We start from the raw sequence: 24434 nt of genomic DNA on the forward strand, positions 1-24434 counted from the left end.
AGGTTGCCACAGTAGTATATGCAAGAATGGGATTCAATATGCAATGCATAACCCAGTTCACATATGAAGCAGGCATGAAACTTACGGGTTCTTACGCCGCGCCAGAGGTTGCCTTACAAGCATATGTGATTGGGCAATTGATACCCGGAGGTATCATGTGGCAGGAGTCCATTCGTCGGGCACTTGCTGCCAGTCCCACCAGCCGCTGTAGTCTCTCCATCGCGCAGAGATGCTTCCAGCTGTATCCAGGAATGATGTCAACATCAGAGATGATGTCTTCTTCCTTCTGCAAGCAAACCATCCGTCTTCCTAAAAATGCAGAGTCCTCAAGTGACAGAGTTGATCTTGTAGAGATTTCTTACCATTTCGGAATCTCGCTCCAGTTTTTGGAGTCTGGCTGCAGATTCCAGCCTCATTTTTTTATGCACTTCTTCTCTACTGAGGGGCTTCATACTAGATGGGGTTTTAGCCAGGGCTTTTGAACGTATCTTGGTGCCAGCTGGATGCTTTTCCAATGGCCTGTTTTGATTGAGTCCTTTCTCGATGCTGTCAAGTCGTCGGTAGAGGGCTTTGCAATCTATCTGAGGTTCCCTCAGACATCGAGTTTTATCCAGAGCTTTTTTCTTTCCATCTTTAATTTTTGGTACAGACTGTTCTTTCGGCACCATTTTAACCATATTCTCTTTTCTATCGAACATTTCCTTTTCCTTAATGATCAGATCGCGTTCCTTCAGTGTTTCATTCATCTTTTTTTCTTCAAGAATCCTGACTTTCGTTTCCAAGGATCTGATCTTCGTATCCTTGGCCAAATTCTCTTCTTGGAGTCTTTCAATTTCCAGGACTGCCTCCATCTTCTCAAACTCCATCGTCTCCAACTCCTCTTTCGTCTCGGCCAGTTCAAATTCTAGTTGGACTCTCTTCTTCGCCATTTCATTTATCTTTCCATTCTCCTGTTCTGCGACAACACTTTTACTTTCTTTCAGCAGACCGTTGACCTCCATTTGCTTCAGAGAGCATTCATTCTCCAGTCGGAGGATCTCTCTGTCCCTCAGCAGGTTCTGTTCTCTCAGTTTTTCAACTTCGTTCTTTCTTTCTACTGTTTCCATTCTACATTGTTCGAGCTGTTGCAAACTTTCTTCAGCCCTCTGTTTCTCAACAGTGAGAACTTCTAACTGGTCTGCCAAATCTTTAATTCTTAAGGTTTTATCTTCGTCCTCCTTCTGCAGACTTTCAAAGCGAATTCGTTCCCTCTGTTTTCTTCTCGAAGTCTTTTCAAGTCCTCGTTCAGTTTGTTTAGTTGGACTTGAGTCGCATGTCTGCCATTTTCCATTTCCTTCAAATCGTGGTTCATCGTCTCCTTCTCCATCTTGAGAACTGTGACCGTGCTTTCCAAAATAATCAGCGTGGAGTCTTTATCCTCGTTCTCCCTTATTAACCTTTCTGTCTCTTTCGACTTTTCCGCTATTTGTTGCCTAAGAGTTTCCATCAGGGCAGGCACTGAGCAAAGTTGTCTCTCCTTTTCTTGGTTGAGTCGTTCCAGGTCTTTCATGTTTCGTTCCATCTGCGATCCATATTCGGTCAGGATCTCTACCTTCTTCTTTAATTCCTCTATCAAACGAGCCTTCTCTTCATTCTCTTTCTCAAGCCGTAAGACATTTTCATTTTTCTTAATTGATTCCTCTCTCTTTGGCATGATTAAATGAGGTATTTCTTCGCAATCTGAATCATCGTCGTCTTCACAGTCTGAATTGTCGTCTGAACTATCTGAATAATCGTCTTCCAAATCATCGTCCTTTACAATTGCGGCCTCCTCCGGACACTCAGAGTTGTCCAGAGCCATAAAATCAATGAAGAATTGAACCAAAGCAATGCAAAGTCCACGAAGTATAAATACTTCAGTGAATAGCACAACAAGGCTGATATAAAAGATATTCTCTTGGGGGAATTTGACCCCGGAGCCAAAGCACTGTTTGAGCACGAAGGAAAGCAAACTTAGAATCATCTTCAGTTCGATACAGATCGACTTTCTTTGCTGTATCCGCAGTTTTCAAAACCGACTCGGTTGCGCGTCAGGATTCCGGAGGCATTTTGGTCTCCGAGGAAGCTTCCTATACTGCTGCTTCTGTCTTCGGGAATTGTTGGGGATTCCCTGGAGAGCTGGATTCCCTGGAGTCGTTGGAAGGTACCGATCCAATTATCACTTAAAAATTCCCCTTCGGTGATGATTCACCGTCGGGGATGTTCCCGAAGTAACTTGAATTGCATATTAAATGACATTTGTAGCTTCATGATTGTATATAAATCACGGTGTGATAAAAATTTCATATACATATATATATATATATATACTGTATGTATGTATGTATGTATGTATGTATGTATGTATGTATGTATGTATGTATGTATGTATGTATGTATACATACATATATATGTACACACATATATATAGTATTATATATATATAATATAATATATATATAATTTCTTTTAAAAAATAGAGAATACATAAAAAGTATTTCAGATATCGTTTACCGATAGTTAAAAGCTCATTACGTAATAAACTGTACAGCGCATTATCAAGGCCACCGAAAATAGATCTATCTTTAGGTGGTCTCGGTATGATGCTATATGAGCCTCGGCCCATGAAACTTTAACCATGGCCAAGTGGTGGCCTAGCCTATATCGTTGCCAGCAGCACGATTATGGCCACCTTTAACATTAATTAAAATAAAAACCCCTTAGGAGGCTAGAAGGCTGCAATTTGGTATGTTTGATGATTGGAGGGTGGATGATCATCATACCAATTTGCAGCCCTCTTGCCTCAGTAGCTTTTAAGACCTGAGAGCGGACGGACAAACAAAGCCTATGATTGATTTCCCCCCGGGAATAACAGCCCAGGCTGTTTTTCCCCCAGGGGGAATTTTGGACCTAGGATATTTTTCCCCCTCTAGGCCATTTCTCCCCCCTACATGTATCCACCTTTGCGGCGTGTTTATACAAGCCCGTTGGGGATTTCCGTATAAACATAAACAAAAGACTGTAAATAACAAAGATAATGAAGTTTAGTCGTGATGATGATTATCCCGTTTGACAGGGAAGGCTGTCGTTGCTACACGTCGCCGCCATAGCCATACTCTTATAACAGTAGTGGGGTTGGGGGGATCTTGGCCCAGAGGGGGGAATATTATCCTGGGACGAAATTCCCACAGGGGGAAATATATCCTGGGCCATATTTCCCCCGGGGGAATTTCGGACAGGGGGGAAACACAGACTGTTACACCGGGTTAAAACCCTTGGTGGTCGCTATCTAGGAAAGATTGGGACTTTTTTTTTTTTTTTTACCTGGATTCGACTTAACATGGCCTGGAACGTTATAGCTCTGAGAAACCATAATTTAGATACCTCGGTTATTCACGTAAGCCTATATAGCTGAATCAGTACGCTAGACTTATGGTTTTATACAGTAGCTCTTAAAATGAACTTGCACTGTAATTTATAAACATTGTTTAAGAGTTTCCGTAGTATACAGTGAAGCAAAACTGAAAATCCGCTTTTAAACTAGACAGAGGCATAGCACTACCGAATTATAATGGCTAGTGAAAAATTTCGAAGCTAAGTGGAAGTTTGTCATAATTTTAACTGATTATGGGTAACAATGGAATATCAAAATAGATAATTATGTAAGGATTTGGATGAACTGGAAAATAATAGAGCTAAATGAAGTAGATCATATATTAAACAGGATTAAAAGCAGCCTGAAATAACTTTTAAATATAAGTAATTAATATGAAAGAGAACAGTTAAGCCCGAATGACGTAGGATTACTAAACTATGCTAATCTAAATATAACTTCAAATATTGAATTAGTGAAAATAGGACATTTTCATTTAAGAGCTGTAGCCTCCGAAAAGTACTACTTGAATGTGAGTACTTTAAGAAAGCTTGTACTGAACTATGTAACCAGAAAATTAGGTTAGTATAACGTGTCTAGAGTCTGCTAATTTACTGTCGGAGGCCAATGGAGGGTTCGAATCTCCGACCGGCCAATGGGGAATAAACAGGAATTTATTTCTGGTGATAGAAATTCATTTCTCGCTATAATGAGGTTCGGAATCCACAATAATCTGTAGGTCCCGTTGCTAGGTAACCAGTCGGTTCTTAGCCACGTAAAATAAATCTAATCCTTCAGGTCTGCCCTAGGAGAGAGGTTAATTAGCTCAGTGGTCTCGTTAAACTAAGGTATACTTAACTTCTAAGAGAAATTAAAAAATATATATATATCTCCTTTGGCCATGTATTAAAGTAAGATTTGCATACAAAAACTATCTAATAGGAATTAAGTCATACCTAAAATGCAATACTGAAAACAAAAACATATTGGAGCAACGAGAAATATAGATTAACAGAACCAAGGTTCAGCTGATACTGAAAAAGCCCCGGAACACAAGGCACTGAACTATTCCAAAAGTTTTCCCAAGAAATAGAGAAACGACCTTTGGTCGTTTAAGAAGACACCAAAGACTTTATTCAAAAATAGCTTTGACACAGAAGGACAAATTATTTAAGAAGACTGTTGACTGTAACTGATATAGCGGGGTCGCCGGTTGAACCAACTACGGAACTTACAAGGCCTCCATAAATAAACTAGGGTATTGATTATGATTATTAGGATGGTGGCTGTTCGACTGTTCTTACCTATTTAGACAAGTTGCGATTTTTCCGTAATCGAAGAAGGGACGGAGGGGGATTTTAGCCCGGGACGAGGAATATTATCGTCTCCCTGGAAGACTGACATAAGACAATATCCTCCGGCGGGCAAACTGATCTGGAGGAAAAACCAGTCGCTGTACAAAAAGGGTTTGATTGCTGAGACCCGGAACCCTTTAAGCGGGTTACTTTTAAATCCCTTTGTGCCTCTCTTGCCTTACACATTGAATTAGACTATTTTAATGTGTCAACTTGGATGGAGAAGAGCACGAAACTAGTAACCTTGTTAAGAAACAAGAGGCTGACACTTGACGACGAACACAACACATATACATACATACATTATATATATATATATATATATATATATATATATATATATATATATATATATATATATATATATATATATATATATATATATATATATATATATATATATGTGTGTGTGTGTGTGTGTGTGTGTGTGTGTGTGTGTGTGTGTATGTATATATGTACAGTATATGTACAGTATATATATAATTTCACTGGTACAAAAAATCATGAGTGGTTAGAAAGTGTCCTTATGTAGCAGCAGTACATAAACATAACTACTATACAACTATTTGAAAAGTAATGGTCTAAAAATATTGTTTGTGAGCAGTACGTCCAGTTTGTACATCCCTGGGCAGTTGTTGATAAAATGAAGACTTTTTTATTATTCATAAGTATATCTTAGTTTAACCAGACCACTGAGCTGATTAACAGCTCTCCTAAGGCTGGCCCAAAGGATTAGATTTATTTTACGTGGCTAAGAACCAATTGGTTACCTAGCAACGGGACCTACAGCTTATTGTGGAATCCGAACCACATTATTATTATCCATCATGATTCGACAATGATTCGTTTTCTTATGTCTTTACAGAACATGATCTACTTTGTATTTTTCCAGTTGATAGGTTGGTTACTTTCGTTAATGTGGTTAAATAAACTACTGGTTGTAGACCCTGTTCCAACGTTACATTTGTGTTGCTTTAATCGTTGTGTGATCATTGACATTTGCCCCTTATACTTTTAATTACATTGGTTGTAAGAGATCCCATGCATTCAACCATTCTTGTATAAAGGGAATGCTTGATCAACATATTCCAAAGTGGACAGTTGTTAAAACCGTCGACATTAAATGGTTCCAGCAGTCCAGGGTTGTTGGCCCAGGGTTCGACTCTCCGACCGGCCAATGAAGAATTAGAGGAATTTATTTCTGGCGATAGAAATTCATTTCTCGTCATAATGTGGTTCGGATTCCACTATTAATAAGCTGTAGGTCCCGTTGCTAGGTAACCAGTTGGTTCTTAGCCACGTAAAATAAATCTAATCCTTCGGGCCAGCCCTAGGAGAGCTGTTAATCAGCTCAGTGGTCTGGTTAAACTAAGATATACTTTAGTCCGGGGTTGGCCCTGAATTGCTTAGTACAGGTAAAATATTTAAGTTCTTTATGCTAAAAAAACATTTAGGTACAAGTTCTCAAGAAATTTTTCTAGCTTTAGTAAAAGCTGTCTATAAAATCACAGAGGTATCTAAGATTTTTAGCAACAATCTCACGGACTTTCCCAAGCTCAGCTTCTAGAGTGTCAGGTCAACTGACCCGAAGCGACCTAAGAATACCATCATCCTAGTTCACGGGTGGTTGTTTGAATAAAAATGGGGATAGGGCTCTACATTCATAGACTTCCTGCACAAAGAAAATATAAATTCTCTGATGGTTGTTTGAATATAGATTTTATGGTATCAGACAAAAATGCTATTAGAGAACTCCTGTCATCTTTGTTAATTGCACAAAATAGATCAATCTACTAAATTCGCACTGATACCCAAAGAAAATAGTTTGAAAAAACATATCAATGCTGATTAGCAACGGAGATACAAATTGATTGCCAGACAAATTTTGCTCTTAATATCTTTTCAAGACCCAAATTTTCAGCCTTTAAAAACAAAGCTTTTTGACTTCGATGAAATGTGTTAGAAAAACTTAATTTTTCATCTACTGGTCCTTTGCAAACAACGAGCTAATGTCAAAACTAAATACTTGGAATCATATTTCAAATAAAACCTTCTTGATCCATCTATAAAACCCACATAATTTTTTTTTACAGACGCACCAGTTACGCTTCCAAGCATAGAGGACATCTTGACAAGCCGCTTGTAATTGGTCTGACTGGATCACCTAATGAGTCTTGATAACTCCAAACACATAAGGTGAGTTGGATTTATAGTTATAAACTTTTTACTAATTCTTTGTGACTTTTTGGAATAATCTTGATGTTTTTGTTAAGGTAAGCAATGTTGTTATCTAAAAGGATATTTCTTATTTCTGTGTATGTTTCTCGTTCTAAAAATGATCCCTTCATTTTATTATCTTGGTCGACTTTGTTCATGTAACCAGTGTATTGGATTTTTCAGTTATGGTAATACGTAAATCCTTATCTATTCTCAGTTTTTTCCTATGCTTTTGAGAACTTTAGAGGACTGTTTTTAGGAGTCAGTGTTGGTATTGCCTTACACGATGTCCTGTCAATTCGTTGTCCTTTAATTTGTTCCCGGACAATTCACCGTAAGTCAATTCGTCGAGATGATAGGAAAATGGAAAAATAAATATCTGTATCTAAATATATCTGTATTTAAAAACGTTCAAATCAAGAAACAAGGGATCATTATAGACATTAAAAATCAAAATTTCAGATAGATTGTGAGCTATTGCTTTTAGAAAATTAATTTTTTTGGCTTGAATCATATTTTTCCATGTCAAATATATTTGCATAACAGAGAGAGTGACGGAAATAGTTATGGGTATGTGTGAGTTTGCGCTCAATTGTAGGACATACAGGAACAATGCTGTATTAGTTTTCGGAGACCAGAAGTAGAATCATTCAAAAGTTAATAAAACCTCAAATTCCATATAGTGAAAGATCAATATTTTCATTAAGATCTAATGTTTTGTGAAAATATAATAACAAAATGAAGAGATTCTCAAACAGAAGTGCAATAAATGTTCTTGTACGTCAAAAGAACAAGTGGACGACCTCAAACACCGATTCTGGAAAAAGCTTTATAGCTCGGTTTTCGATTAGCGTTATTCCGACAATTGCACAAATATTTAGCGATATCTATCCGGAAGAACCGAAGCAAAAAGTATAGTATTTGAAACGGCCTTCAGCCGGCCAACAACCCAAGTGAGTCCTAGACTTGGAAGTATATCCCCGGAGATGGGGGGAGGGGGGATAGTGCACCTCATGTGATGCACTGTAGGCATTACTTAAGGGTCTTTGCAGCGTCCCCTCGGCCCCTAGCTGCAACCTCTTTCATTCCTTTTATTAGACCTCCGTTCATATTCTCTTTCATCCATCTGACTTTCCACCCTCTCCTAACAATTGTTTCATAGTGCAACTGCTTTGAGGTTTTCCTCCTGTTACACCTTTCAAAACTTCTTACTGTCAATTTCCGTTTCAGCGCTGAATGACCTCATAGATCCCAGTGCTTGGCCTTTGGCCTAAATTCTATATTCTAGTCTATTCTGTATCCCAGATGTTGCCAAATAGCGTCATATTCAGAACGAGTTGCACAAGCAGCACCGTTTCGAGCTCTTTCCCTCGTAATTTCCCTTGGGCGGTTTAATGGAGAGGCCGAATTTGCACTCGACGTTATTTCTTCTTCTTCTTCTTCTTTTGGCGGAGTTTTGGATGAGGCCATTTCGGCCCTTCTCATTTTAGCCGAGGAGCTCTAATTAGGTCCTGAAGTTCTGTGTAAGAAGGTGAAATTACTAACGGGTGTATACGACTATGTTCAGCAATCCAAACAAGTATATGTCGACAAACACATGAATATTATTTTGTTTAGCAAATGATGATGTCAAAATATGAACGTAAATATATATGTTTTCGAATCTTTGATGTAGATTGAATAACAGATTCCCAAAACATATCGGCGAATTATAAAACATTCTTCTATAAAACAATAGGTGTGTTCATTATGAGCATTTCCACAAAAACTTTTGTTTTGAAATGTTATGAAACTAATGAATGGCAACCACCATAATGTTACCGATATGTAAAACTAAAAAGCTTTATAAAATTGTAATACGTGCGCTATAGTCCAAATAACGGGTTTTTATGGACAGCAGTAAAACTTGATTGCAGCACAGATGATTGACTGGTATATTGACTTTTTTTTTATTCAACTGGCATGACAGTTTGAAAGTTTACGGTTTCCCAAAGAAACTATATATACTGTATATGTATAATATATATATATATATATATATATATATATATATATATATATATATATATATATATATATATATATATATATATATATATAAATGAGCATATGAACTTTATGAACACCTTACATTAAACATCATTTATAAGGCACAAACAGAAATAAACACATATTAATTCCTAAAAGACTTAAATAAAATTGTGCTTTTGCACATTTGGCCGCTGTTCGCATATGTATCTTTTATACCTTGTATTGATGCTTAAAATACAAGTCTCTGTAAAAGTCTGTCGTTTTACAGAACAGAAAGCGACCGACTGACTTATTGCCCCTTACTCGGACCCTCTCACCTCGAATGCTTAATTACAGCGGTGATGTTAGGTAATGGAATTCCGCCTAACAAGGAATTCCCATTTCATAAACTAAAACTAACAAAATATTATAATAAATATTATAATACCTGTAGATTTTATGAGTTAAATCGTGTGTTTTTATATTTGTATGTATACGACTCAAAACAAGTTAACCATTCATCCGTTAATTTTGGGAAAACTTTCAGAATGCGAAGTAAGAAAGATATACCATCAAAGTTCTTGTCTTTTTTGATGTCACGAGCTTCTTTGATCTAGTGAGAAAAAATATGACTGCTCTGAAAAACACGCTTTCATAGATAAGTGAAATTGGCATTCGAAATTTTATATTAGAAAACTTTGCTCTTTTACAGATTATTTCTTCGTAACGAGAATTATAATCTCTGGAAAAATAAAATCTATCTAAAAATTAAAATGATAAAGTTGATATAAGACACAGAACTGTGAATGGTGGAAAAAGAATCAGTAGGACATTGTTTGAACATATAGTTTTTAAATGAAAGCAAAGCGTTTTAAAGTCTTGAGCGATTTTTTTTTTCTTTTCTGTATCATTGTAGACGTACGTTATTCAGATGAGGCCCATTATCAGATTGCACCATAATCACTGGCAATGTCCTTATTTTGTAGCAGAGTTCTTTGTTATTTCAGCGCGATAGAGTTCCTTCATTAAACCCTCCTGTTCCGGATCAAGCAGACCTTATTTTTGCTGGTAGTGTTAAAGCCTGCAGGACAGAATAACGAATGATTATCTTTCACAATCTCGTGCGAAAAAGGAATAAAAAAGGTCATCAAGAAAAAAAAGAAAGATAATACCACATGCATACACACACACATATATATATATATATTATATATTTATATATATATATATATATATATATATATATATATATATATATATATATATATATATATATATATATATATATATATATGTATATATATAAATATATATATATATATATATATATATATATATATATATATATATATATATATATATATATATATATATATGATATAAAAGCAATACACAATCATATGGAACAGTATAAATTTATGATACATAGGATCGAACCCAGGTCTTTATTTATGCCCATAGGCCATACAATATAAAAGAAGTTGGAATATATATAAGGAATTACCTATAATGCTGGCATACCAGCGTTTTTTCATGACTCAGCAGTGATCTTATTTCACTACTATATTTATTTTTAATCAACACACATGTCTGGAACATAAAATTGGTGTCAATGGTCGAGAACCAGGCCTTTTATGACTTGTATGGAGTAAGATCTCTCAACTGTGTTGCCAGAGATGGACGAGAAAGTCATAACCAAGCCTTCTTAATGACAGGGAGTCTTATGTCATTAACGAAAACCTCCTCATTGAGAAGACTTACATACACTTCAGTATGTGACTGCAGTCCTTTAAAATTTCTATTTTGCCCTTGTCTTCCAATGGACATCTATGTCTCATGATAGATAATCCTTGGTTAGGATGGCAACAAAGATCTGACCCCTCCACCATGATAACAATCTGGCCAATAGGGCAGCTGTGAGGCACCAGAGAACCAGGTCCTACCAGATCGAACCTGCTCAAGTTTTCCAGAGCATGGGTCGCCCACATAGATGTGACGAGCATTATTGTCCCAACAGCAATGCCTCTGGATCGAATATCCTAGGCAACAAGTCCCTCTTACAATGGGTTGTCTTGAGGTCACCATTCCAGGAATATCCACATCTTGAACAGGCGCCCAAACTCATCCAGGTATGAAAGCACCAATGGCTTGCTAGGTCTGTCCTTGAAGTTGCTTGCAGAGTTTTAGTTAGAGAAAAAATCCCATGAATCTGTCAGTGGCTACTTGGAAGTCAGACTGGGAGAACGAAAGACTCACAATCAAAATCCTGAAGCACTGGGTAACAAACAAAAGATACCTATGAAGATTACAGAGTCCCAGTGGGTGTTGTCTTGTCTCAAATAAATGCTAGCCCTCCTTTCAACCAACCTGCCACCAGTTCCAACATCAGTGGGATTGGACAGAGGAGATAGTCAAATATTAGGTACCTGTATCCATACATAAGTGTGTAGGCATGTGTAGGGGAAGTTAATGAGGGTGAGTTAGTCTGGTGATGCAGGAAATAATATTCCCAAAGTAACATGGAGGAATATCTTGTGAATTTTCCATTTAGTCTTTGTTTTCATCTTCTGGGGATTAATCACAATAATTCTTGCCATGAAGAGACATTCCACTTTATCTTTAAATAAGTGCATTAGTGCAGTAATATATCAATGTGTAATGGAGTAACTTAGGTATTGTTGAGTTATTTGTGAAGCAAGCATTCAGCCCTATTTAAGATCATTTGGATAGTCCATGAATGGTTGTTAAATTGAGTCACCCAGTGAATTGCTGAGGCAGTCCCTGAATGAGGCATTAAATCATCACTATTAACGTCTTATACTATTCTATGTCCAGGTGGAGAACTATTGTATTAGTAACTGGTATTCCAACTTCTTGACAATATTTTATGCTTACTGTTTAATGCTTGGAATTACCATTAAACTGGCTGATTAGTAAAAATTACAGAAGAAATCCCTGAGAATGTCATAAGATTATCAAAAGCCTTTTGTGCTTTTTATAATGTATTTGTAGTTTCTGTGTTGTAGAACACTTGTATTGACCACAGGAAATTCCTCTGCTGAATCATATCTATCACGTTTATCAAAAATATCTGAAGAGATTTTCCACATCAAATGGCACAGCAATACCCTTGAGATGGTGCAGTGCAAAGCCTGTCAAGAAACTTGGTTGACAAAATAATGCAAATTTCACTAAGGATGTAGAGAGTCAAAATCTTGTTTAAAGTCTTAGATAAATGGTAGGTTGGAGAAGGTTGCTGCTCGTGTGAGTTTTTACATTTCTGGAGATGCAGCCAATGTTGTAGTCCCTGTAATCTTAGGTAGGTGCACAGGATCTAAGGCGGCAGTAGTAGTATTAAAGTAGTTTAACCAGGCCACTGAACTCTTATAGGGCTGGCCTGAAGGATTAGAATAAAATACCACATAGGCCCACGTTCTCATACTGCAACACATTCACACAGTAAATACATTTACTCATGCTTCCACCTTTAACCATTTAATATGTAAAGGTACATAGTGCATCTGCACCATTTAGTATGCAAATATAAGGAAAGCTGATGTTTTGACAGTGGCACTAACCATTTTGCTGCACAGGACTGATCTTCTCAGTCATCAAAAGGTCTCATCCACGATGTGGGACTGATCTCTTCAGTCATACTTCTTTTGGTTCTAGTTAGGCAGCTCGCAATAGATAACACGTTTCCTTCATCATTTTAGGGAGATTTTCTCTATATTCTAGTGACAAATGGCAACATTTGATTTCCAACTTACAGGATAATCTCAAGACAAGGGCTAAGCCTTCAGTAACCATCACAGTGCTAAGAAGGAAGGAGGTCTTTCTCAATGATGAAGTAGTAGAGGCTTTTATTTGGAAATGATAATGATAGTAGTAGACCTGAGCTGTCAGATAGCTCTGATAATGACAGTAGTGAATATGGTGATGTTTATTATATCATAGTTATAGACAAACCTACCTTAGATCATTTTTGTACTTCAGGTTTTATCAGAAATGATCATGGATCAGAGGAAATGACAGAGAAAGAAGCAGACTTGTCAAGGACCAGATGCGGTGTGATTAAAAAAAAAGAAAACATTATAGAATCTGTTCTTATTATGATGTTCTCCTAGGGCATCCCATCTTATTCAGGGCACCTCAGATGTGCTAGCACTTTCTTTCCTCATGTTTCTTAATCGCCAACTGCTGGTTAATGAATTGATGGCAAAACTGCTATGTATCCCTGGAGTTCTGAGCAACAGAGTTGTAAAGCTGTAGGTTGGAACATCTCTGAAGAAGATCCTCTTTCAAACAAACTCCATTAAACAGAATGGCTATCTGGATGCTGTTGAGTTTATACTGCAATTTCTCACTCACACTCTTGAGTTTATGTGTGGCCATGATAAATTATATAAAAGTTGGCTGAAATTAATTTGTTTTCTTTGATGTTGTAGTTGTACTTTCTACTATTTTACAAAAGGTAAATGATGCCATGGGGTACAAGTATGGCTTATTCATACCTGCAAGCAGACTTGCAGAGCACTCAGGAATTTTTTGATGGGTTGATGGGACCAGGAAGCACTCCTTTTGGTTGAGTGTTTCCAGATTCATCCTGGAAAGTCTGGCCGAGTGCTTAAGACGGTTGTTTGCCGGTGCCAGGTCCCAGGAGTTCTACTTGTGGGTTTCATTTCTTGAGGTAGTGGTTAGCTGAAGGGTTATCCTAGGGGCATACCTCATTTTCCTGATGTTGGTTGGAAGAAGAAGGGTTTCTTAGGTCACATTCAACGATGGTTTTCACCTGAGGATGTCAAGGGCCTCCTGACAGGGGAGATGACAATGCTGCACATTGCTGTCTAGGATTATGATGCAAACCAGGTTGTTGGCTTTGTGATTGTTTACATTTCTGTATGTGTAAATGAAGATATTGCAGATGAGAATGAGCTGAAGACCATACAGCGCACCTTGAAGACAAATTGGTTTTATGCTTCATGTGTGACAGAAGTGCTGATTGCAACATTCACTTTTTGGACATTCTTCTTACCAGCAGTGCCTAAGGCTTCTAGATGAAGGTCCACCAAAAACTAACTGACCTCAGACTTTGACAAACATAGGTCTTCATGACTGAAGTTCTGAATTTCTCTGGGCATTCACTACTGATTCAACAGCAGTAGTCAGTGGCCAGAAAAATTCAAAACTTGAGTCATTAATGCCTATGTTTGTTGTGTCTTCATAGATTGTTCTCCCTGTAATACCACCTCTGATTTGCTACAACATGTCATCCAAACCCTGGTGGATAACAGGTCTTCTTACCATTGTGTTCTCAGGATGACAAGAATTCAACAACTGATTGTACTATCAGGAGAACACTTCTCCCAAGAGGATGAGAGAACCATAAGGTTGTTCTACCAGGGCTACCTGAACACCAAATATAAGAGAGACAAGGCAGATCTGACGAAAATCATCTGCACTCACAGAAACCCTACTGATGAAGACAGAACAGTTAACCCTACAATCTACTAAAACGATTTGAAGACTGTTTAAAATCTCATGAGGATTTACTAAATCGTAAGCAGCATTAAAATCTCTTTGAATTACCCAGGTTCTCTTGCAAATGGCATGTCAAATCTAAAAGAGCATCCCAGGCACCTAACTGCTTCCTACAATCTAATTGACCATCAGCTAACAATCCTGTAGAGTCCACATACTTATATAGTGGCTTAGAAATAAGTTTTTCTGCGACTTTGGAGAGCACAGGGAGAATAGAAATTCGCCTGTAGTTACTGCAGTCTGCAGACATGCCATTCTTTGGAACAGGCACTGTATTGCTAAGCTTGTGCTCATCCGCAAAGATACTACATCGATATAAAAATCTATATTATCTACTAATCTTGGTAGACAACACATAAGAAACTTAAAAAAAAAACCAAAGGGAAGACACTATTAGGATCTTCTCCACCTCAGCTATCAAGGTTATCAAGAATTTACTTAACATCCCAAGGGCAAAATGCAATTTTTTTCAGAATAAGCTTAAGATGACAAGTATCAGCAAAGGTAATTGCATGAATACATCCCATCCTAACCTTCCCTAACCTAACCTACTCTACCTGACCGGGTGTTGCATTTATTATTATTATTATTATTATTATTATTATTATTATTATTATTATTATTATTATTATTAAGAATAAAAACATTTGAATAAAGACGATGTAAAATAAACACAACAGAAAACAATTAAAGAGAAGTAGTTAAGTGTAATCCTGTTATAAACTTCACACAACTAAACCAAGAGTCTTGGCAGAAAGGAGAGAAATCGGGCCCCTGTCCTAATCTGTTCGAGCTGACATCAGAAATTCCATTACACCTTGCTTCTATGGTGACCTTTAATCAAGTTCCTGATTACGGTTTCACCATATGTCACCACTTGTCACTCAACATACAGGCAGACAAGTACAAAGATTAGATCAATACAGATGTGCTAGGAAGAACACTAGTCTGAAGATCTTGGCTGCTTCATTTTTCGTTTGATTGATTTGTTCGTGTTGTCGATCAAGGCAATTTTTTTGTTGTAATGTTGACTTCTCTCACTATACGCTTAATGCAAAGTTCTGTTGTATAGGAATAATCAAGTCTGAATGAATAGATTAAAAATTCGTATTTCTTGTATATTTTTATAAAATGTATTTTTATTTCTCCGATAACGTTTGTTTTCGCCTTTCGATTCAGTTGGTGCAAGGGTGTAAATAATGCATTATTAACAGAGAAAAAATTACTGTTAATCACTATATCTTGTGAACAGCCGTGGAGGCTTCAGCACTGTAATTCTCAGCGTCGTCACTATAGCATCACCATCATCATTAAATTCAGCAAATGCAGTAGCAATAAAAGTATTGATAATGGTATTGTAAACATCCTCTCCTTTACCATCATCATCATCATCATAGCCAACATCAGTAGTTGTGTTTTATGAGTAATAGTAGTATGATCATTTTCGGGCTCATTATCTTTGTCAGTAAATCAAATAGATTAAAGCCGTGTACCTGGAAAATCAGTCACATTCACCTCACACAGTGATGACGAGTGAAACACCCTTGTTTTTAGGTCAAGTATAGGGATTTAATTCGTCTTTTAATGCAAATAGTACGTCTCGTTTTATGTTAGATGTTGGATTCTGAAACCTTTTAAAAGCAAGAGCTTTTTCCGTATCTCTATCCTTTTCTCTCCGCTTATTCTCCTGTTTTATAGAATAGTTAGAAATAAATCTTATCTTTTGTTCTTCTTTTTCTTATGTATACTTAATGAAGCTAAAATTAAGGAATAGTGATGTTTGTCCCTTTCGAAAAGCATAACTACTTGACGAAATTCTCTTACTGTTGAAATTATATACCTGTAGGAATAAAGAAAACATTTCAATGAAGGAAGCAAATCTTTTGTTCTTGTTAATCAAGACTTGGATGAACTTGACTATTGTTAGCAACGATTCTCTTCGTCTCTGAATTTAGTTTCGGTTAATATGTGTACATTTAACCTTTACTGGTCTTTAGCTAGTCATTTTTAGTTATGAATTTATTTTCCTTTTCATTTTACCTTAATCATTTCACAGCAGTTTCATCCTGGAGTGCTCTTCTTACTTCTTTCCTGCATCTCTCTCTACGAAAATTCACCATCCTATCACGTCCTTCCTATTTGTCATTTGGCCCTAATCATATTCGTGATAAACAAGATGAAATACCACAAGAAATATGACACTGCCTAACATCGAATAAGGAAACCAAAATGGGGGAAAAAATCAAGAGGATGGCAAGTGATACCAGGAAGGTTGGGTCAATGGCAATTTTTCAAAGGTTTGAGGAGAATCGTAGTATGGATAGGAAACAAGAAAACAAGAGAGAGAGAGAGAGAGAGAGAGAGAGAGAGAGAGAGAGAGAGTGTGAACGTTAATTCAAGAACAATTTTACGAAAACTATTTTTTTAATTATTATTTTTGGGTAAAAAGATCATATTCACTAAAAATAAAACGAAGATAAGTTCAACACAAAGATACTATACACACACACACACACACACATATATATATATATATATATAATGTATGTATATATATATATAAAATATATATATATATGTGTGTGTGTATGTGTATGTCTGGGTGTGTGTATAGTAAAATTTGTGTTGAACTTATCTTCGTTTATATTTTTATATATAATATGATATATTTATATAAATATTTGGAGCAAAAAGCTTTCATAATATATATATAATATGTGTGTGTGTGTGTGTGTATGTGTGTCTGTGTGTGTGTATTATCTTTTGTGTTGAACTTATATCGTTTTATATTTAGTGAATATATATATTTATAAAAATAATATTTATAAAATATATAATATATATATATATATATATATATATATATATATATATATATATATATATATATATATATATATATATATACATATACACACCTTTTGAAGGTATTCAACAATTCATCTGGTATGAACGCACCTCTCCAACCTAGTTCAGATCCATCATAGTCGCCTAAACAATCAGATCATATAAAACCAGGTACTGAATCATAAAAAATGTCTACTTATTGGCACAGGGATCGATCGATAAACTTACCTTGTTTCGACTCTCTCACGTTACTGTCTCCTCTGATGAAACGTATATTCTTTTAGCAAATTTCAGATATCACAGCCACTGAATAAACTCTCTCTCTCTCTCTCTCTCTCTCTCTCTCTCTCTCTCTCTCTCTCTCTCTCTCTCTCTCTCTCTCAGGTCAACGGACGTCAGTGCCAATCAGTTGCTTGAGCTTTCCTTTCAGTTTCCATCTCGTTTATTCTCTTTGTTTCCTTTCCCCTCCTCTTTCCTTCCATTTCTCTGACTCCATTCCTCTCTCATCCCTCTTTGAGCATCCATCAATCACTCTGCTCTTCAGGAAATGTTTTGTACTTGACCTTTTCTCTTTATTATTAAATGTTTGCATTGCTATTAAGTTCATTTGCTACACGACGATTTTGATCTGATTTGCTTGTAAGTCCTCCTGTCTAAATATATATATATATATATATATATATATATATATATATATATATATATATATATATATATATATATATATATATATATATATATATATACATATACATACATACATACATACATACATACATACATACATACATACATACATACATACATACATACATATATATGTATACATATATATGTGTGTTGTATATATATATGTATAAATATGTCTTTATTTATATATTCATCACGTTCCATATTTTTTGTGATTCAGTCCAATTACGGATGGTTTTTAAATCCTCAAATTTTTCATGAAAAAATACGAAAATATATACTATGTTAGTCAGAAATTAATTTTATAGATATATATATATATATATATATATATATATATATATATATATATATATATATATATATATATATATATATTATATATATATATTCTATAAAACGAATTTCTGACTAGCAATATAATAATATTTTCGTAATCTTTCATGAAAAATTTGAGGATTTAAACAAAATTCTGTAATTGGCTATCTTCAGTCCTAATATTTATGATCATTTATCGCTTCATCTCATAACGGCGTAACCATTAACTCAGTTTTAATAATAATATACCATTCTCTATTCCCTAACCTACACTCTCAATATCTCTCTAAATTATCCAAGATATTAACCAAGTCCCCTAAACATTGCATGAGAGTTTTATTAAATGCTTGAATTACCAGTTTACAGAAAGTGAGAATCACTTTTATAAAGAACTCAACCAAACCCTTATAAACAGTATGAAAATCACTCAAGAATATTTCCTTGAACCTAAATATAGATGGGCCGGATATATCTTAATTAAAATACATACTCATGCATATATTTCTTTCCATATAGGGAGTGCTTTCGAGTGTTAAGCTTTCGGTTCTCAGCCAATATTATTTGGAGGATTTCTATTAACTCTGTTCCGTGCTCCAAATAAGATACAACCCTATAGAGTCTACTGCTAACCGAATAGCTAATTTTTGGCACGTATCACCGGGATCAGGTATAATTTTCTCTCCCTGACATGGACCAATTTTGAGACTTTAGGTTTATATATATATATATATATATATATATATATATATATATATATATATATATATATATATATATATATATATATATAAATATTGTGTTTGTGTGTATGTGCTACTGTTTTGTACCATGGAGAAACGTGACAGGCGACACAAAGTACAGGGTCGGATATTATCCTTTTTGTAAGCATACACGTACTACTATTCCTAGCTACTGTGTATAAAATGAATGGTACTAAGTGCCCTCAAGAAGTACATGAACTTTAAAATCTGTCTCTTTATAATAATTTTCGACAGTATTACTCCAGTAATAAAGCACTAATCTTATCATTACAGTTTCTATTATATTTATAAATGATAAATGTTCCAGTACTCTGCGTATATTATTATCATGAACTAAAGTACCAACTTTATTAAATTTAAAATATTATAACTTACCTATAGAATGCAGAAATAGTTTCATGCATAACATATTCATTCAATAATATTTAAATCCCTTGTTGTCATAGATTACAAAATATATTAACACATTTCTTTCTAATTGCACTTGCTGGAAAAGGCATGTGGAATCTAATGGGCTAAGTAACAAACGTCCTGTCCACGAAAGAAACTGCGCAAAGGAGTTTGGATATGTTTATTAAGATTGAGCAGACAAGGCAAACGCAATGGGAATAACTCGAAGTGCTAGATCCTATAGTTTTCCTGAAAGTTCTCAGTAAAGGAAATGCCACCTGGAAAGAAACTCTCATCAGTTGGGAAATGCTGAGAATTTACTGAGAGGTGGCAACTGGAACATGCCGTTGTCAAATACAGTGAGATAAAGATGTTTGAAAATATTTTCTCATCCAAACATTGGGAAAAAAGAGGGACGGCTTACTGGAAGTCTTGCAGGAAAGAAAAATAGCAAGCAGCCAGATATCACAAAAAAACACAGAAATAACAATTATGATCAATACACTGTAGGTTCCATCAGGGTAGGTAAAGGGGACAGAATTTATAAAGGTCTAGATAAAGCTATCCAAGGAAAGAGAAGCCAGAATAATAAAGCCAGCCAACCTTTTTCTTTCATAAAATATTGTTGGAAGAAAGCCAAATTTGGCCGTTAGGTTCACATGAATTTCTCAAATTATGAAATGCGTAAGATATTAAAACATCGGGAGTAACTGAGAATATAAGCAACTGTAGGGAAATCTTCAGTAAAGTGAACTACACCAAAAAAAAAATGATCTGAGAAATGGCCAGATACCCGAGAAATGATCACAAGAAAACGTGCTAAGACTCTGAATTAGCTAAAGTTCCGAAAAAAAGGGACCATTCTACAAATAAATGAACTAAAACTAAAACTAAAACTAAATAATGACCAAAACCTGTCTGAATAACATCCTACCAAAAAGGGAGGAAATAAAAGTGAGAGCTACTCACCCGAGTGCAAGAAACCTGAAGAAGAATTTGGGGAGGAAAGTGTACAGTATTTATACTGAATCTGGGAGGTTTTGGTGGAATGTCAGATCAAGACACAAGACTTATATTTAGGTGATTAATTACCAGGAAGGCCAGATGAACGTTTGGATACTAGTTACTGAGGCATTAATTAACTATTTATTTGGGTGCTCTCATGTATTAGAGAAGAAAAAATCATTTTTATATTAATCATGATGACATGTTGATGCACTTGAAGAGAGTGGGGGAAAATCATAAACTAAGTGTTATTTGGTAGACGAAGACTATAACAAGAAAGAATCATTTATACTCTACCTGAATACAAGAAATTATGCACAGGATTCTAAGAAACTACTGATTTCCTTCGCATATCTGATCCGTTTTGATGCGACAAGCGGACGGAAATGTAGTCACAGGTGGTTGACCGGAAACGGGACTAAGTGACAGGTAACATGGGTGACATTTAAGCATATGACCACGAGGGCGTTCTGTGACTGGCTGCCAGCCTGGAATCTAAACTTTGGTTTAGGTAGCAAAGCTGGAAAGCTTACAGCTTTTTCCTAGCAAAAGAGACGAAGGAAGGAACTGTACAAAGTGTGCATACTTCAGAATTGCATTTGTGATAGGTACATCTTATAAGTATCTGTTTCTAAAATGGAATAGGCAGCCATTCCACATCCTTACTAGACTGGTGTATTTCGGGATACTGATACATTCTAGGTCACAAGAGGAGCAAAATCATTTACAGATGGAAATAAAACATAAAAAGTATACATAGATATCAGATGTAAATATTCACAACTGGTCCACATCTGTGCTAGGTAAATGTCATGCAGGATGCTGTTAGGGAACTGGGTTGCAACTGTATAGAATACTTTACAAAAGAAGTACTTAAAACAGGAAATAATTAATTTATATACATGCAGACAATTGTTCAACATACTCGGTGGTTGGTTTTTAAGCGTCCTAAAAAGGTACTGGGTGGTTGATTACAGAAGATGAGTTCTTTAAAGATGGAGTGTAAGTGGAGGTTAGGTTTGGCAGCCTGACATAAATAAGTTAATGGAGGGGTTATTATCATTTAGGTATTCTTTATTTAACCTGCCAGTGGAAATCCAGTCCTCTTGTCCATTAAGCTGTATTTTGATGTTTCATACAAAATACAGGATAAGGAAGGAGTCCCTGTGTTGGGGTGTTAGAGGGTTCTTGCAGATGTTGCTTCAAAGGAAGATAAATTGGCAAGTACATAGCTGACTTGTTTTTCATATCCTTTTATGATTTTGTTGAGTCTTGAGTGGTCATCTTTTTGATTGTTGGTGTTGTCAGCAGGGAAGAATTTGCCTGAAACACAGATTGTTTTGCCAAACACAATATCCATGAGGGAGAAGTTGATCTATTCTGTGTCGATATTTAACCCAAGGAGAACTCAGGCAAATGTGATTTCCAGTCAAGTCTGTCGTATCTGGCAATAAAGGTGGTTTTTAGGGATCTGTAATTTCTTTCTGTCATGCCATTGGCAGCTCATGGTAGGTGGTGGTGTGGTGGATTTTCAAACCCATTAATTTAGCTAGGAAGGTTATATCTCAGAGATGGACGCTGGTCCTCTGTCAGATGTTACAACATCAAGAATGCTGAAATGGCTCACCCAGTTTTCGAGGAGTGCCTCACCACAAGTGTGTGCCAATTCTTCCGATAAAGATATTGCCTCCATTCACCATGTAGATTGTTGTGTTACCATGAAGAAGTACATGCATCCATCAGATTGGGGTAGGAGTCCCAAATTGTTGACATGGCAAACGACCAGGTTGTCCTTTGTGTTGTCTGAATTCAGTGATGCCAGATTCCATGTTTTGGGTTATTTTACTTGATTGGCACTATAGGTATTGTTTGGACCATGATATCACCATCTATTTTTTCTTTAGTGGATAAAGGACCAAGCAGCTGGAGGCCTGTGGATGAAATTCACAGTGAAGATCCATCTATCCCATTTCCCCTGGAGGCCTTCTTCACAGCAGCCATTTTGTCTAAAGGCAGGCATTGAAATTTGAGGTGGGCCAAAGGGCCTCTCATCTTGAAATGGTGGTATATGCCATGCTCAGTTAGTATCCTTTTTGGGCTTGAATACATTGGGAAACTCCTGTAGGATGGGGTAAAGGTCCATAGGCCCTAAAGGAGAGGGTGACAGTGGAAGATATCTGACCGCAAGTTGAAATTACTGAGGAAGTCAGCATAAATACAGGCCAAAGACTAAGTTCTGGGACATCTCAGGGTGTCCGTGACAACGACATCCTACCAATATATTTCTTTTTACTGGTGAATGGTGAGGGTCTGGTGGCGGTATGAAGGTATGGGCTGCAGTTGGCAGACACTAGATGCAGATCACTGTCTAGGGGCATCTGGTCAGTAATGTGGACTCAAAGGCACTCTCATCTACCAGTAACTTCTAGTCAAACATGGTGGTTTTGTCGATTATATAAAACTTGGTAGAGCCAGGGTCTTTCAGGTATACTTTTGTGTAAGTTCAAGAAGACGTTGCTTAATTAAAGAAAGCTGATGTCCTAATGCTTTTCAATCCAGCCTCAAGGCCTTCTTCACAGTAGCCATTTTGTCTAAAGACAGGCGATTGAAATGTTTCATTTTGTACCTGGTATCCTGATTGTATCTATCTTTGGGTGATAGGCCCTAAAGGGATCGACAGTGTTAGATTTATATAAGCTGAAATTCAATAGCTGAAGCAGGGTCATCTGGGAGACTCATTAGCTCCTACCAATAATTTCTTTTACTGGTGAATGGTGGGGTTTCTTCACAACTGATCATTTCTCTCCCAATAGCCCCACTCATCTCTCTTTCCCTCTCTATTTGTGTTAAAAAAAACTGCTTTTCCTCTATAAATGATGATTTTTTTCTTTCATCTTTATAGTATGTTATGCTACTTCTCTGATTCAACTAATTGGTATTGTATTAATAACAAAATTAATTACTATGAAATACAACCTACACTAAATTTTTGACAATACTACTTTAAAACTTGACGACATTTTTCTTTTTTTTGTTTCCCATCCTTTATTTTATGCTTTTTAAATTTACTTTTTCGAGTTTATAAGATTACTTCTTCACTGTTTAGTCTGCACTCTCAGTCCCTCAAAATAATCAACAAATAAGCTACAATAAATAAAAGAAGACAATATTTACTCAATCTTTCGTTAGTCAGAGCAGTCGAAATCAGTCTTACCAGAGACCGAAGTTTAGCCTAGATCCACTTTGCACGAGTCAACTCCACACAATGTGGATGATATTACTCTTTGCAAGGTAGTGCAGATCACGTTATTGGAGCGTCCCCTGGGTGCTGGTTATTTGGGCAGCCCTCCCAGTTAGTGGAGTGGCCTGTCACCTTGCATGCTCTACAGTGGTACTGCTTCTCTGGAATGTCCTTTCGTGGAGATGGAAGGACCTTGTTGCCGGCCGTCCTTTCATGGAGAGGGAGGACTAGGCTGAGAATTGTTTTGCGTGTGCCCCCTTCTGTTGACCACTTCAGTGGGCGGAAGGTGGTTCTTCTTCTTGTGGTGGCACGCTACTCAAAGTGGCGGTGCCTTGATTTGGTGATCCTACAGTCCAAGAGGGGCTAGTACGAAACACGGCGTCCCAAGGAGCTTCCGCCAAGTTAAGTACTAGCGTCTCAGAGTATGTGACGCATAGATAACAATCCAAAGTAGCACCCTACAATTTACGAGCAATATTTAAGGTTATGATGGATCATACTGATACTTACAGTTGTGAGATGATAGCCTAATGTGAAATAAGATATGACAACAAAAAAAATAGAAACTGATGAACTATTGAAGTGTCAAGAATTGATAACTTGAAGTTAAAACATCGAATACTACAATCAACAGCAAGTGATAAATAACCAACAGCTTTTCTAACAT

General features: G+C 36.3%; 1 protein-coding gene across 1 annotated transcript; it reads right to left on the reverse strand.

Annotated features, from left to right (window-relative positions):
- Positions 1–1195: 1195 nt before the first annotated feature.
- On the reverse strand, positions 1196–1840 carry LOC136824974 (protein FAM50A-like). The gene has a single exon (XM_067080959.1). The coding sequence runs from the start codon at positions 1838–1840 to the stop codon at positions 1196–1198; it is 645 nt and encodes a 214-aa protein (XP_066937060.1).
- Positions 1841–24434: the final 22594 nt, after the last annotated feature.

The sequence above is a fragment of the Macrobrachium rosenbergii genome, chromosome 36, assembly GCF_040412425.1.
Source record: "Macrobrachium rosenbergii isolate ZJJX-2024 chromosome 36, ASM4041242v1, whole genome shotgun sequence".
NCBI classification, from domain to species: Eukaryota; Metazoa; Arthropoda; class Malacostraca; order Decapoda; family Palaemonidae; genus Macrobrachium; species Macrobrachium rosenbergii.